This window comes from Lutra lutra, chromosome 5 (assembly GCF_902655055.1).
Source record: "Lutra lutra chromosome 5, mLutLut1.2, whole genome shotgun sequence".
Taxonomy (NCBI): Eukaryota; Metazoa; Chordata; class Mammalia; order Carnivora; family Mustelidae; genus Lutra; species Lutra lutra.
In genome coordinates, this window is record NC_062282.1 from 108,020,464 (window position 1) to 108,038,066 (window position 17,603).

At 33.6% G+C, this 17,603-nt stretch overlaps 1 protein-coding gene across 5 annotated transcripts in view; it reads right to left on the reverse strand.

The window, feature by feature from the left end:
• SSBP2 (single stranded DNA binding protein 2) overlaps positions 1–17,603 on the reverse strand; it is a 312,411-nt gene that overhangs the window by 12,133 nt on the left and 282,675 nt on the right. For all 5 annotated transcript variants that reach the window (XM_047730989.1, XM_047730990.1, XM_047730987.1 and 2 more), the window contains 5 exons: positions 14,180–14,215; positions 12,297–12,351; positions 8,538–8,608; positions 5,580–5,658; positions 3,157–3,185 (listed from right to left, as the gene is read on the reverse strand). In XM_047730989.1, the coding sequence (XP_047586945.1) occupies positions 3,157–3,185; positions 5,580–5,658; positions 8,538–8,608; positions 12,297–12,351; positions 14,180–14,215 (270 nt within the window). The remainder of the gene's footprint in view (positions 1–3,156; positions 3,186–5,579; positions 5,659–8,537; positions 8,609–12,296; positions 12,352–14,179; positions 14,216–17,603) is intronic.

Below are 17,603 nucleotides of genomic sequence, written 5' to 3' on the forward strand. Positions count from 1 at the left end.
AGAAGGCAGGGAATGAAATACAAGCTCTCATTTAAAGCTAAGGAAACTAAGCCTAAGAGAAATTAAGTACCATGTTGCCCCAGTTTGTAGGTAGTAGAACCAGGTTTTCTGATTCTCAATTCAGTACTCCTCATTACCTTATATAGAAACAGAATAAAATAGAGTATATTTACAATAAAAAGGTAGAAAAAGAGTAGAAGTAGTACTAGTAAACAACATTAAGAATGGAGTAAGAAAAAAAAAGAAGAAACACATTTTTAAACATTTAAAAAATGGAGTAAGACACTTTTTTTTTTTTTTTTTTTTTTTAATTTTATTTATTTGTCAGAGAGAGAGAGGGAGAGAAAGCAAGCACAGGCAGACAGAATGGCAGGCAGAGGCAGAGGGAGAAGCAGGCTCCCTGATGAGCAAGGAGCCCGATGTGGGACTCGATCCCAGGACGCTGGGATCATGACCTGAGCCGAAGGCAGCTGCTTAACCAACTGAGCCACCCAGGCGTCCCTGGAGTAAGACACTTAAAGAAATACGTAATACTGGCACTCAATAAAATACAGGTTTAATTGAAAAACTAGGAAGGTGAAGCTGGAGACCTAAGAGGGATTTTGAACAAAACTGTTGAGCAGTAATTGTCACAACTATCTTATGATTCACAAATAAGAATGACTAGAAAAAGAACAGGATGAAAAGGAGTGAAGCCAGGACACAGGAGAAAAGGGAGGGGGAGTTTCTTAGGATAGCTGGTCTTGTGTTGGAAAAGGAAGAAGGTGGGGAAAATGGAGGTAGTGATAATGTGGACAGTATGGAGTAAAAATCTCAAATAATTAGGCTGTGAGTGGAATGAAGGAGGGAGAGAAGGGGTGTACATATGATGCTGCTGATGAGAGGAAAAATAACCACAGTGTAGTGGAGATGTGAGACACACCAGTGGTACATCATCCAGACAGCCTGGTTAGCCCAGGACCAACAAGCCTGGACAGGGGGCAGCACAGAAATGAGCTACGTAGGACCCCATCCGAAGGCAGATACAACTAGTCATTCTTAGTACATCGTTAAATGACGTGTTTTGGGGGGGAAATTTTTAAGTTAGTTGAAATTTATTTGGACTTTGCTTTGTAAAAGTTTTTCCTTATTGTCTTTGGTCTCCTCAGTTACATTGAGCTTCTTGAGGGCAGAGATCATAACATGTTTATCCTTGGCTTTTCAGAGCCTGGAGTAATGCCTTGGTGCAATAATGTTTATTGATGCCTAGCCACTTGAGGACAGAAATTATGTTTGTATTTAAAGAAGTCTTCTATATCTCCCCGTGGTGCACAGGATAATACTCAGGACACAAAAGTACACATTGGGTGGTCAATTAATGCTTAAAGAATAAGCAATAGATCACCAGTCAAGAGAATGTTAACAGCAGTGGGCACAATGTAATGGAAAAACTTGTCTCCAGAAATAGGAATGGGAAAATGAGCACAGAAGGAATAGCAATAGATCTGATATGAGGACAGATAAGAAGACAGTATTTAACTTGTCATTATGAATCTATTTAAAAAGTTTTAAAGTGCTCTATGAATAAATTACAAAGAACTTTCCCATAGGTGGGAGGGGATGGGCTAAATGGGTGTTAAAGAGGGCACTTGTGATGAGCACTGGGTGTTATATATGTAAGGAATGAATCACTAAATTCTATTCCTGAAACTAATATTACACTATATGTTAACTAACTTGAATTTAAATAAAAACTTAAAAAAAACCCCAAAGTACTTTCCTAAATAGTATTTTGTTTAACATCTGTCTAATGTAGAAAGTTGTGGGTAGTGAATGGAAATTTTAGAAAGATGACGGTAAGCAATCTGGAGGATCCCACCTTCGTGTAAGATACTAGAAATGCTCCTCAAACACAAAATTAGAAATTTTATTGGTGACCACAAAGCACAATTCAGTGAGTATCAATTCTCAGATACCTAAGACAGCATGTACAATCATGGTCATTTGACTTGTCAGGGGGCTTCCCAGAGAGATGGCTCTAATGGAATTGTACAATGAATCTTATTTCGAAAACGGGCCTTTTGCAGGTTTTACCTATTTCTCACAGAAGTAAGCTAGTGCTTATTATAAATATGTATCTATTTTAAGAAGAGAAAAAGACCTTGCTGATTGTCCCGAACCATAAATATCCAAAGTGCATGTAGCACTTGTGAGGCCAAGCAGCCAGACAAGGTATATATGATGTCAGAATGCCAGTTCAACTCCCTCTCTCTCCCTCCCCCTCTCTCTTTAGCTTGAAGTCTTAATTTAAAAGGTTTTGTAGCCCAATCAATCTTACTGTATTTTCCTTGGCACCAAGAATTTTACATTATTATACATGAATATAAATTAGAAGTAGGATTAAAAATGAAGTTACCCTTTAATGAATTTCGGTATTTATTGATATAAAGCAGACTTCTAAGAGAGTCATTCTAATGGTTGTTAATAGTTTTTATCAGCCATTCTAAATGTATTTTTGACCCACAGAGAACTATTTTAAATTCATCATGACCTAAAAAGTATTTAGGTATTCTGAAAAAAATATAAGGCATCTTAGCAGAGTATTAATTTTAAACACTCAAACTATTGGAAGGAGGAAAAACGCAAATACATGCTAATGGAAGGCTCTCTTTCCTACTTGTATTATTATACTTTTCTTCTAATTACTTTCCTATTCTATTTTGGGGAACTAGAATAATGATTGAGAAGATCAGCATTGCCTAATAAAGGCTTGGAAGACAAATGAGATGCATAAATGCAATGCCCTTATATAACAACAAATTCTTCAAATTTACTTCTCATTTTGCTCTAGACTTCTTTACATTTTCAAAAGATTATCTATATTATGTCAATTTGTTTTATATATCATAAAGGTAATTAAATTATTACTTGGGTGTCAACTGATCATGTATATAGTATGTCCTATAAATGAATCTTACCATGTTAAAAAACTCATTTTACCCCTTCCTATTATATGCATTAATATTTTTAACTTCTACTTAATTATATGTGGACCTCTACTTTCAAATGCTTGTTCAAGAACAAAATTCCTAAGGCTATTCTAATAATTTTAGTAAGAGTCCCATGTAGAATAAAATGCAAATAAAAAAAGCAACACAGATGATATATAATACTCACCTTGGAAATACTGTCCATATCTCCTGAGCCTGAAATAAAATATGAAAAAAAAATCCTTATTAGGTAATGATTTTGTAATAAATGAAGCATTCCTTTAACATAAATAAAAAGAATACACTCTTTGTATTTTCTAGTATATATCTCCTGAATTTTCTAATCTTAAAAAATTTTAATCTTAAAAAATTCCTTTTCTCTTATATTGCCTGGTAAATAAGTATCATCTGATGGCACATGCAAGGATGAGTTGTACCTCTAGCTCCCATCATCTTTTTTTATTTTTGTAATGGCAGAATGAGGAAAACTATCGTTATCCTAAATTCCTGAAAATGAAAATATTAGATCACTTCTAAATCCTATTCAATCCAAATTTTTTAAATGTATGTACATATGTGTATGTATATAGAGAACAAGAGAGAGAAATATATTTTCTGAAATGATACTTCTAAATCTGATAAAATATAAAATGGACATCTGCAAAATGTTCTCATAATATTCTGAGCCATATTATATGTCAAATTAAAAATCTGACAGCAATCAATATTCACAGCAACCTATCAAAAGTAAGAATGTCTTCAAAACACACTATAATTTTATGTTGATTCATAAAATTTTCATAAAATTTATAAAATTAAAAAAATTATTAATTTTTTAAAGATTTTATTTATTTACTTGATAGAGAGATCACAAGTAGGCAGACAGGCAGGCAGTGGGGGGAGGAAGCAGGCTCCCTGCTGAGCAGAGAGCTCAATGCGGGGCTCCATCCCAGGACCCTGATATCATGACCCAAGACAAAGGCAGAGGCTTAACCCACTGAACCACCCAGGTGCCCCAAAATTAAAAAAAAATTTTATGTTGATTCTTGGCAGAAGTGAACAATCAATACTAATTTCTTGCTTAGGAAATGGAATCAGACATTAGATAACAAGGAACAATGATCAGAACTTTGCCACAATATTAGATTTATTTTTAACTATTTTAACAATTTTCTTGGCATAAAAATATTATATTATTTTAATAGGAAAACAGTCACAAAAAAGTTAGTGCTTACAAACAGAGATAAATTATTAAATATTGAATGTATATATGTAATTATGTATATAAAAATATGTACAACAATGTTTATTATAAAAGTAATAACCCACATGCTAAGCCTATGTGAAACTCTTCTGAAAATTCTTTTATCGGGAATAATATAACCGAAAATCTTCTAACTGGATCAAATGTCACCTTTTGTGAATAATTTTCAAATGGAAAGATGGGAAAGTGAATTATATTGCAATAAAGGAAAAAATAAAGTTCTAGAATAAGTGCTGCCCAGTAGAGCTTTGTTTGATGATGGAGATGTCTCTGTGCTGTCCATTAGGTAGCCAGTAGCTTTGTGTGGCTATTGACATTTGATATGTGGTAGTGCAGGTGAAGAAGTAAACTTCACATTTTACTTAATTTTAACTTAAAATTAAATAGTCATACATGGCTAGTGGCTACCATAATTGGAGAGTGCAAACTAAGACTTTGAAATCTAGACAAAATAGATATGTATGTAAAATAAGTATGGACCTTAAAAGCTCAAATATCTATCAATGTGTTACAAATAATTTCTTGATTATTGAAGTTACAATCCTTTTCAGAGTATTAGAGGATGGCATTTGGTTAGAGTTGTGAAATCTGTGCATAACCTAAGTTACTTGCGGGCATAGTTACTCCAACCTAAGTAAAAGGTGGTCCTTTTCCAAAAGAAAAAAAAATTATCATAAGCTTCTATCCCCATTGTCAACTTTTAGCTTATGATAATGTTACTTAAACATATATAAACATAAATGCGATTGTTTTTTGGTTTTGGTTTTGCATTTCACCTTGAAGCTATTTGGCTTCATTCGGTAAGAAGGCATCATTACGAAGTCCGTGTCCAACCATTAGTTACAGTACTAGAAATCAGCTTTATGACAAATGCAGAGTATGTTCCACTGTTCTCTCTTAAGAGAATCCTTCAGATTATTCAGAATATGATTACCGATTTTATTTTTAAAAGAGATGAGAATTAAAAATATAAAAACAAAGTTAAGAAATTCCTGCAGAGAACCTAAGTTCCTCTGAGACCGTCTCTATACCTTCAGAGACAAACCATTTGGGAAGATATTGTAGTCCTCCAGGTGAGGGAGGCAGCAGTATCTCCTTTTATCATAAAACACCCAGACCATGATAAGTTATGAATAAGAGCTAGGTGAGAACAATTCTACACTTTTGATTTTCAAATGATCTCCAGTCATCATAACCTATATACTGCCAAATATCAGTCTGAAGTGAAAGTTGCAGCATTTAAAAATAGATTGTTGTATACGAAAGCACTGTGCAAACTATAATATCCACTATGTAGAATTAAGGTTTTTGTTTTGATTTCTAAACATCAAACTTAATATCCTTACCTAAAGAGCCATTCATGTGATGTGACTCCATTCCTCCTAATCCACCCATGGGACCATCTGACCCGGGGCCCATTGGAAACTATTTAAAAAATGAAGAAAATTACTATGATCACATTGAAAACAACTGTTTATCTCAATGTTACAATATCTAATCGTTAACATGAGAAGATACTTCCACTCCATTTTCATTTTCAAGTACTTGAGGTTTTTTCCAGCCTTAGAGATTCTCAAGTGGACCACCCCACTTCCCTCATACCATCTTCTCCAGGTTCTGGAAATTCAGGCTAATCCTCATTCATATCCCAATTTTTCTTCAGATATCCTCAACTAGAAAGTACATACATTCCAGTGCAAATGAGAAGATAAGTGGTCTTTCCTATGCTGTTGACAGATTTTGCTATTATAAACTAGAGATGATTCTTAAGAAGCTGCTAAAAGTATTGGCTTGTTAATAAGAATAACTCAGCATTCTTATGCCAACATTAACATTTTTCTTAGCAGACAAACTATCCTTGTTCAAATGGACATAATAAATAATTTCATCTTGCAGGTTAAATACATTTAGCTCAGTGTATTGAGGGGGCAGCTCAATACAGTTAATTCTTGGCAGTCTCAACTATGGCAGTTCAATGGCAACTGGACATTCTACAGCAGTTGTACTTAACATTTTTTAAAGTAGTGGGATTATTTTATTTTCAGCTGGAAGCCCAGTACGAAACAGATGAGAGCTGACCTACTGTGGTAGAGCAGGTGAAGAGGCCATGGCCCGCCCACTCGGTCTTTTCCTTATCTCCCCGGAATACTCCTAAGGAAATCTAAACCCCGTGTGAAGACAAGTTACCTATAATTATCTTCCGTTTACAGTTATAATAACCTATTGAAAAACACTCGCTCTTAAAATTTCCCATGCCAAAAGCATCTCTTCCATGTTGTATGGTACAGAATACTGAATGTGGTGTGTGTGTCTGTGCACAGTTATGTGTGCAGATGGGGCAGTGGTGTTTTGTTAGTCATACAGCCTTTTGGGAGAAAAACAGGTGCCCTCAGCAGACAACATGTAACTGTATATAATCTCTAATCTCTATCTATCTATCTATCCCTGTTGGTTTGGAAATAAGAAGGCTTTCCACCACCAGGATCATACAAACCAAATGCTTGTACATTTTCCCAGGATAATGACTACTATTTTGTTGCCTTCAAGCACACAGATTGATTTTCAGTAAACAACTTAGAATGTATATATATATATATATATATATATATATATATATATATATATACACCTCAAATGATATCTTAAAGAAATTAACTTTAAACTTACTGTTTTATTCAGCTTTTGTTAAAAGCATTGTTTAGATCTGGGCTGAGAAACCTGTGCTGGCAAGGCCAAGACCCTCTGAACTTACTTGCTTCAGTCCTTTTATCTGGCCCCTACAGTGTTTTCAAAGACACGAAGACTATCGGTATATACCCTTGAAGCACATAAAACTACAGACCTAGCCCTCTGCAGGCATTTGCTTTTACTACCTCTGGCAGAGATGAATGACATTTGAAAAAGTGACACGTTCAGCTTCTACTTTTCTTGGATCTCTTATCTTTGTATCGAGTTAGAGGACCAGAATGAAACATACTTGGATGATATCGGCTTAGCTGCCCAGAGAAATGTCTTCAGTACCATATGCTCTGGGTTTCTTCTCTCACTCCCTCCATTTCAAATATCAAGTTCTAAGATATGAAATTTGCACTATGAAGAACTTTTCTGTATTTTTGCTGGATTTCTACAATGAACATTTTTGTTATCATATTCAATGTTCATTAAGATCACTGTGGAAACACCTTTTAGAGTATACTCACAGGAAATTGTTTCTTTTTTCCTGAAAACCAATTTATTTGATTATATAAAGAAAAGAGTGATAACTAAAGGCAGTACTGCTTCACAAAAATAATATACAAGCTGCAAATGCAAACTTACATAAGTAAATTTAGATTTACTAGCAGCCATGTTTGAAAAGTAAAAAGAAACAGGTTAATTTTAATATATATTTTATTTATCTTATCAAAATGATCATTTCAACATGTAGTCAACATAAAAATTTTAATGAAATATTTTACATTATATTTTCATACTAATGCCTCAAAGTCTAGCATGTATTTTATATTTACAACACACTTCAACTGGGACTGGCCATATTTCAAGTATCATAATAATGGATGGATGTGTTGTCTTCACTGCTAGTAAGCTCAGTTATAATAATTATTTCATTCCTGTGTCTTGGTATACTTATGTAAAATTCCTTTTATGTCTTCTAATTTTTATTTCATTTTAGTGACCTTATATTCATATATACATGTATATATCTATTAATTATACCCTGTTATAAATATTTTTTGTTAATATGTAGGTCTTATAGATAAATATTCTTCTTTAAGCTTTTACGGAAAAATCATAACCATATGCTTTATTAAGAACACCCAAATTCTTTATGTAGACCTGCTTCATCTTCATATTTAAATTCCAGATTTCAAAAATCTAAAAAAACAAGCATATCAAATTTCCTAATTTATTTCAAGTTAATCAGGATGAAAGAAATAAACAACCACAATGAAAAAATTAGTGATACTAAAAATGAGGTAAATATAAATGATTATGTATTACCTGTCATTTTCAAATATTATTATTAAGTATGTAAGAACTGAGATAAAACTATGCACTGACATTTTATAATTGATTAGGTGCAGTCTTACATTTAGGTCATATTGATATGAAACCTTTTGTTATATATTTTATGTATTACGTTTTTTTCAACCCAGAATCTAGAAAGGGTTTGATTTTGGGGGGTATCTAATAAGTTCCTGGATAATACAATAGAAAGCTTAAATAGTATCTAGGAAATGGAATGCACTTAAGAGTTTGAGCCTTCAACTACATTCCAAAATTTATTAAAAGTTCGTATTTACATTAGGCCTGTTAGGTCCAGGAGGTACTGCATTCATTAAAGTATACATGTTGTCTCCAGAGTTGGTTGAATCTGAAACAAAACATTATGTAATTAATATCTTTCTTTATAATTTACACCCAAGTCAACACAAAGTAATAATAAAGATAATCTGTGCACACACACATATTAATAGCTATAGCACTTGAAATAGTCATTACTAATGTTCAGAAACAATACTTGTATGTCATTTTCCAACTCAGAAATTGTCATTCTGTGGTTGTAAATGGGAATAGTTACCTAATATATTAGGAGTAATCACTTGAATAACTCAGGTCGAAAGGAATATTACTTTAAAAATCTAAAAAATTACAGTAAATTTTTTCTTTTAAAAAACATGGGTACTTTGAGATTTCACTACGCAATTTGTATGTATAAATATAACAAAAATATCTTAAAATTCAGATTCAGTAGCTTTTCAATGTTCATTATTTCCTTAGGCTTCTTATACACCAATTTATAAAACAGTTTATTTATCTAATAATTATTAATAGCTGGTGGGATATCCTTGCTTAATTCTAAAAGAAAGAAAGTAGGACAAGACTATAAAATTGGAATGAAAATTTCTCTTGCTTGAAGTAAAAGCCAGCTTCTTCCTGTACAACTTTCGATGAAATTTTTTTCATGCATTTTATTCTTGATTCATTGTAGTAAAAGCAACTATAGTATATATCCATAGAAAAATACACAACATTTTATAGTATTTTTTTAAATTTACATTTCATGTCTATTAGCTAATTCTAATTAAGTCTCTGAGTACATATGTTTTTATAACATATTACCTGGAGTGAAAGGCCATATATTTTACATTTAGGAAAAGTTTTCCTATTTTCCCACAATTATACATTTTTCTTAAATATAATGCATTGGGCCTTTCTATTCTGAAAAAAAAAATGTGTTTCACAATTTTTGTACTGATTCAAGGTAGAAGATAAAATTAATTTACTTTCTCATGGCAATAAACATAGAGTAAGAAATGAGCAACTAAAAAAAAAAGAAATGAGCAACTAATTTTCCTTTTATTTTGTAATTGCTTAGTAGACATTAAAAGTTTATTATTTTAATGGATACCACGTAGAGAGTAGGTTAGTTGTCATTTATCAGTTGTTTGTAAACAGTGATCCACAAATCTAAATATTATTTTTCACATCTAGATTAATATATCATACTGCTGAAAAAGCTGAAATGCTCACCTCAGATCTCTGTCTGTTTATACTAAGTAAGGTCCCAAATGACTTTTGTGGCCTTGGCTATTTTTATAGCCTTATGTACATCATACTCCTCTCAAATCAGCCTGCATATGATCAACCTCTTAAATCTCCGTATTTTTGTTCTTACTTCCTCCACTGATCTTCTGCTCAGTCTCCATCTATTAAAATTCCACTTACTACTCCAGGCCCACTGCAAATGTTACCACTTACATGAAATTTTGTTTTTTTCTAATACTTCCAAATTAATGAATACTCCCCCATCATTGAATTCTGCTTTGCATTCTAGTTAATATTTTGTCTTATTCTTCCCTCCTGCTTCCAACAAGATTCTAGTAAGTTCATTGACAGAAGGAAAGATCACATTTTATATTGTGTGCCTCAGACAGTAACTATCTGCTGAGATTTAACTAACAGAATACACTTTATCCCATAAAAATGTATTTTTCATAAAATCTTGGATTGCTTCTTAAACATAGGAAATCTTCAAATGGTTTCTCATCTTTATTAGCCTTACTAATTTTTTAGACTAATTTTAGTAATTAATTTGGCAAGGAAATGTGTTTTTTACTTTGTATTTTAAATAGGTAGAAAGGAAAAGAAATTTATTATTCTTCATATCAATCAAAAACATAATTTCATCTAAAAAACACAAAGGAATAAGGTTGCATCTTCTAGAAAATATCTAACTTCTTTTTATATACAGAGGAACTTTATAATAAAGTGTATCTTCTGGCATCTATTTTTTTGCAGGGAGGGTACTGGCTTCATATTGGAGGAATGACTGTGAAAAGAATGTATCCACAGGAGTACGCACAAGGCTAGGAAGACATACTGCTGGCAATTTCTGGCTTGAAAGGATGGAATGTAATCAGATTGCTTATCACCTGCAAAGTTTAACAGTTTCTCTGAAAATTTTTTCTTAGATTGTAGTGAAGTGTTTATTAATCACATGCTACCTTCATAAATTAAACATTTAACTTCACCATACAAGAATGCAAATGTGGGCAAGATGTTCAATTCACATAATTGTATCTTTTTTTTTTTAAAGATTTTATTTATTTATTTGACAGACAGAAATCACAAGTAGGCAGAGAGGCAGGCAGAGAGAGAGGAGGAAGCAGGCTCCCTGCTGAGCAGAAAGCCCGATGTGGGGCTCGAACCCAGGACCTGGGATCATGACCTGAGCCAAAGCACATAATTGTATCTTGAATGAATTCTGTTTCAGTTCAATGAAGATGCTCTGAGGACAGAAATCCATGAAATATTTATGATATATTCCAAAGAGTTAGTGAAGCAAAGCAAAATTTTGCGTTAATTATCAAATTGATGCTTTTCAAAATGAAAAAGATTTAAAACGTAAAAATTACTATTTATTGGTATGATTAATGATATTTAATTCCAATCTTCCATATGTCTTAGATTTCAACAAACCAACTAAGAACATATGAATTGAACAGTAAAACATAATTAAAAATTTTTCCTAATAACAAAAATTTCCCATCTATTTCATTACCTAAAGTTAACACTGATAAAGCCCTATTTCTTTGTTTTCTACTTTCTACATTTCTGTGTTATATATGTTTTAAAATAAAATTGGGATCATATTACATTGAATCATGAACATTTATTGTCCATTAAATTCTTTGGTTATAATCTTAATGGCTATACCATATTCCATAAAAAATTAATTTATTAACATCACTAAAATTGGATTAGGTTTGAAGGTTGTATCTATTATTTCACTATTAATTAAGACAAGTGAGAACCTCTCCACATAAATCTTGGGTTGTATCACTAATTATTTCTCAGAGAAGGATTATGGAGGCAAGTGGTATGAACTTTTTCATGGTTCTTGATACTTGTTGCCAGAGCTGTTCCAGGGAGGGCTGCACCAATGTCAACTCCCACCATTAGAGTCCTCAAGAAACAATGCATTTAATAGCCTATATTACAGTCTCGAAAAAAAGGATAAAGCTATTTAAAATCATCATGTGAATTGATAAAATATTGAGGTATTTTAGTTTATGAAGATTAAAAGAAAAAAAATTCCTGTACTACATAGTGAATCTATTAGCTAATAAATCCATATGGACGTGTAAGCACATCTACATCCACCTTCGTAAGATAATGGTGGATCTTATTAAATCTAATGGACCCATGTATTTCATGTGTTACTCATGCAGAATTTTTCTAAGTTGTGAGATTTGGATTTTTTTTTTTCACAGTCTCAAGGAATCTTTTTGTCAGATAAATTATTGGGCAATTCATAGAGATTAACACCATTTTAATCCTGATTTTATCTGTTACCACAACAGGGATTTTCTACATGCTTAAAGTAATTGGACAATGGTTATTTGAGAACCTTGTTTCTTCCTACTTGCTACCTCTAGTCTACTTCTGTTACCGTCAATGAGATAATGAATACTACTAACCTTCCATCATAACAATTTTTATATTTTGTTATTTACTCTATTAATCAAATGCCCGTGTGGCTAGTGTGATTACAATACCTGCTGGACTAGGCATGATGGGTGTTCCTGGTGGCCCTCCACCTCCTGGAGGACCCTAAATAATTATACAAAATTTCAGTAAAAATAAGGCATTTCATTAAACAATATAAGGAAAAACAGAAGAAAAGTTAGACTTATCTATAATAATTCAATTTGAAAATCACAGAGGAAATATATTTTCTCCATAATTTATTTTCTTTGAATGCACAATCATTTCAATATTATGCAAAATATAATTTAGCTTAAATACGTTGAGACTGTTTTGACAAGTTTCCAAAAACAATGAGCCTGTAACACTGATTTATTATTCATGACTTAATCACATCAGGTATAATGAGGTTAAGGAGAAGCCATTTACTGGGGCCTTTACAAATCCATACAACAGCATCATTCATGGGTATTTGTGATTTAGTTTATTGTGATTTTCTTATGTTTCATATCAGGGTTTTTTATAGGAAGCTTAAAACTCAAAGATTCTCGTATGTTTAAAGAAACACACTGATGCTATTTCTTTCTCTATTGGAATCAATTATAACACTTCTAAAGTATTGTACCTTCTGCTATCATGTCAATTAGAAATGAGAGGCAATGTTGACTAATACTGTGGGTTACTAATCAATCTGAAATGGAAATTAAGTGATTCTAAGGTTGATTCAGTTATTTCAGACAACCAAAATGGATAATTCAGGCAAAGGGTTTTAGAATTTTTCAGATGTACCATAATTAATCTGGGTAAATTACTAAGTGGATAAATTTGTACTTCATTCTGAATGTGTAGACACAGCCCACTAATTATTTCAAATGATATATTTATTTGCTATTTAATAAGCAACTTAAATTTCCTTTCAGATAAAAGTCTATAATTTCATAGAATTATATATTAGGCTTATTCTCAAGTGATTTAAGAAAAAAATAGGTTTTACCCACATGTTCTTACTTTCATTTTTGCTTCATAGAGAATGTGAAAAAAGTTAGACCTTCTTAGTTTGTACAGCTTAAGAGGACACTGAGCACTAAGTTCATAGGTCCAAAACAGCGTGTGCTTTTTACTACACTCATAAAACATTAATTCTAAGGGGAGTAAAATGCTCATTAATCTTCTTAAGCCCTCCTTTTTTCCTACCCCAGTTAGCTACCTCCTCCAAAATTTCTTAGGGAAAGGTTTTCCTTTCTTACCATTTTATCTTTTCTCTTCTGATAGGCCTGTACTCCTAAATATTATTACAATGTATCTTCCAGGGTGGTCTTGAGATGTAGCAAGGATTATAAGGTGATGATGGTTAAAAGGTCATTTGTAAGTTCAAGAACTCAGGTAAAACCTTCTAAATTTGACTTTAGTTGTGTATGAATTAGTGGAAAATTCTAACATGTACTAAATAATAAAAAGAAGAAAAGCAAGTGTTTTCAATTTCTAAGCATAAAAAAACCCTCAAAAGCCCCTCCCCCTAAATTACTACGCATTATTCTGATTTCCTTTGTGTTGGGGGAGGGGAGTCTAATGTCTTCCTCAACTTTGTGTGTGGTGAGTGGGGTGAAGGGGGGGGTGTAGATTATCCTCCTGGAGAACTGCAAATTCAAGCTTATCATTGTGTAACTGGGGATGGCTTTCTTCATGATTGGACAGACTGTATTGTATTGGTTTACAGAAACATATGCTAAAGTAAAACACAGTACTCAGGGCAATTTTGGCCAGATTGATAACTGTTTCACTAATGAACATCAACATATGTAGTGAGGTTGGCAGATGAAAAACTCAATACATATCAGATGTTCCCTTCTTGGCCAATACACAGGGGCTCTTCTTAACATCTGGACAACTATTTCATTGCCCAAATAAAACATAACATCAAATCTTATGAGCAAACAATCCCAAATGTACTTACTACGTAATTCCCAGGAGATGCTGAAGAGTATGGTATCTGGAACATGAATAGGACAAAGAAATATATATTTTGATTCATGTGACAGTATGGAGACTTACCTAAAATAAATCTATTTTCTGGCTTTTATCAAGTTTTAAAAAGTATCACAAAGGATGGCAAAGAATAAAGGCATGTGTATCTATCTGAGTGCCAGAAAAACGAATAAATGCAACATTATCTTGAATTTATAAAAAAGAGGGGATATAGGTCAAGAGGAATTTAGACAGAATTATAGCCTCAACTTATATTCATTTCAGAGCAGTTGTACTCACTGCTTGATGCTAATGACACTTATTCTGTAATTAGAAAAATATATATTTGTGCAGCTAAAAACCAGAAACCAGAGTTTTCAAATTAATAGCTTTTACAGATAGAACTCCTAATTCATGTGCATTCTGGGATGCATTATTATTATTTTTTAAGATAGGTTTTAGGCTACTACATTCATGTGGTATGGGTCAATACTTGGTTTGCAGGCTTCACATTTTCCCCTTTTCTAATTAGCTACTAGAAAATACTGTAATAAATGTATACGATTTCATTAATGTAAGTCTCCAAAAACTACTAATTTGGGGGGATCAGTTATGGGCAACAAATTCTTTCCTTCGAATCACGCTCTTAACCAAACTCTTTTTTAGAGATTAGAATATTAACTCAACATTGTTAACATAATTTAAGAAATGAAAATTAGAAAACAGGTACTTAAAACTAGGCCCTTGAGTATAGATTATTAACAAAGAGAGCTAAGTCCAAATATTTTCTTTTTTTTTTTTTCACAGAAGCTCACCAGCTCACTTGGATGAAGATTCTGCACATCCAGAGCACATATTTTTGCCTTATTCTGGAAAAAGCCAACAAACTACTACCTTCTTTGAGGCAGACAGCCAGAACTGGACCATTAGAATAGTGAAAAGATTATAGTGTCTTTACCCTAAACCCTTCCTCTATCTCAAAACCTTCCATATAATTAAACATAAAGATAATATGAAACTTGAAAGTAAGAAGAAGGAAGTATGACAAAGTTATGATTTTTCTTTAGTGGATATTCATTCAAGGGGAAAATATTTAATATTAAATTATTTGAAAATTCTCTCCTTGTTTGGTGTCCATGCTTTGCCTTAAGCATGGACTACATGCCTCTGAGGTCTCTGCTTGGTCTGCCTTTGGGTAATTCAGCCCTGCAGATGGTCATGACCAGCCTGCCCAGCATCACTAATGATGAGGATTACATCCACTAGGAGTTCTGAGATCTTGACGGCCAGTACACACTTAACTAAACTTAGTAGCTAAATACAACTTTGCTCTCCCAGGGCCCTTTTGGTTCATGATCTACCATCCATCTTCTGTTTCTTATTTTATTTTTTTTTAAAGATTTTTTATTCATTTGACAGAGAGAGAGAGAGAGAGAGATCACAAGTAGGCGGAGAGGCAGGCAGAGAGAGAGAGGAGGAAGCAGGCTCCCCGCTGAGCAAAGAGCCCGATGTGGAGCTCGATCTCAGGACCCTGGGATCATGAACTGAGCCGAGGGAGAGGCTTTAACCCACTGAGCCACCCAGGCGCCCCCTTCTGTTTCTTATTTTAAACATGTACATTTGCTCCCTCCAAATCACCACCTTATCTGTTGGCTCCAATTTTCATCTCCTTATAACCTTAGCAACTGGCCCATGTTCTTCTACCTCTCTCTAGTGCCTACCATCATTCTTCACCAACTTTCAAAATATGATCTAACTAACCACGCTTTAAATCTTCGGAATTTAGGGGTGCCAGTGTGGTTCAGTTGGTTAAGTGTCTGACTCTTGATCTCAGCTCAAGTCTTGATCTCAGGGTCATGAGTTTAAGCCCTGTGTGAGTTCAAGTCTTGAGTTCAAATAGATCTTTGGAATATACACCTCACTGCCTTCCTTCACTTTACAATATACTTCCCTCTCCTCCATTTGTGAGTATGACCACATCCTAGAACTATTTACAGAGATCTAAACAACTCCCTTGCCTGACACTTTCTTATTCCTCATGTCACTCACAAATATTATTCTATATTCTAACCAGAATCTTCTTCCCTTACAATTCCTCCATGTTTAAGTCCATTATTTCCCTACTAAATTGACTCTGCCCCCTCTCACACCATTGTCAGCTTTTTGTTTCTCCAGTATTTTTAGTTAATATCCTATTGTAGAACATTGTTTTTTTTTTAAATATTTTATTTGTTTATTTGAGAGAAAGAGAGTGCGAGAATGATCATGAGGACAGATGATGGGGGGCAGAGGGAGAAGCAGACTCTCCTCTGCTCAGGGAGTCAGGGGACATGGAGTTTGATTGCAGGACCCTGGGTTCATGACTGAGCTGAAGGCAGCCCCTTAACTGACTGAGCCACCCAAGTGCTCCAAGCCTACTTTAATTTCCATCTCTTTGATCACCCCCCAGCCACATTTTTCTGTTTCACAGTAGGGATTTCCTGGAAAGAGACACAAAACAAAGGACAAGGTCCAAAATATAATCATGTTCTCCAATGTCAACCTACTCTTTACTATTATCTGGAAGCATTTTGGCTTGGCCTTCATGGAAGCCCTGAGCATTCTAGTGGTGTGCCAGTAAACCCAATAACCTCAGGGAAGGAAAAGGTCCCAATTTGTAGCATTGGCCAATTTATATGGTGTGAATATTCCCACATGGAAGATTTAGAGCTACCAATGATTTAACAATTAGCTCAAAGAATTCTTGAATAATTAACAACTGACTTTCTGATTTGGTAGTCAGTCAGCCCTTTTTCATATATTAAAGCTATCAAATTCTTGCTATACTTTCACCTTTAATTCAATACTCTTATTAATAGATTGGAATTTTATCCATTTATCCAGGTAGAAAAAAAGAAAATCTTTCCGCTTATTTCCCGAGCTAGCCGTTCCCAACTACCTCATTCTCCTAAGTCCTTGCTCCTTTTTTGGTTTTTAATTTCTCCCTCTTCATGATTCCTTTACGTACAGTTAAAAACAATAAAACATTTAAAAATACTTAAATTTTTACCTCATCTAGTCCAATTTCTTTCCATGTGTCCTATCAAGCTCTTGGTTTATACTCACTGTTTCTACTTCATATTCTTTGGTGCCCTCATTAAAAGAAAAAGAACATTTGGGATCCTACCCCTAGTAGCACTTCACTGAACCTTTACTCTTGAAAGTTACCAGTAGCACCTGACAGCCTAGTGTGAGAGACATAAAATATAACAATATAGGTAAAAGTATGTGAGCACAGAAGATATTTGAGCTGGGTAGCTGACTTACAGAGAGTAAATGACCACCAGAAAGATAAAGAGAAGGATCAGCATTAAAGAGAGAGAGAGAGAAGGGAAGGAAGGAAGAGAGGGAGAAAGAAAGAAAAGAAATATGAG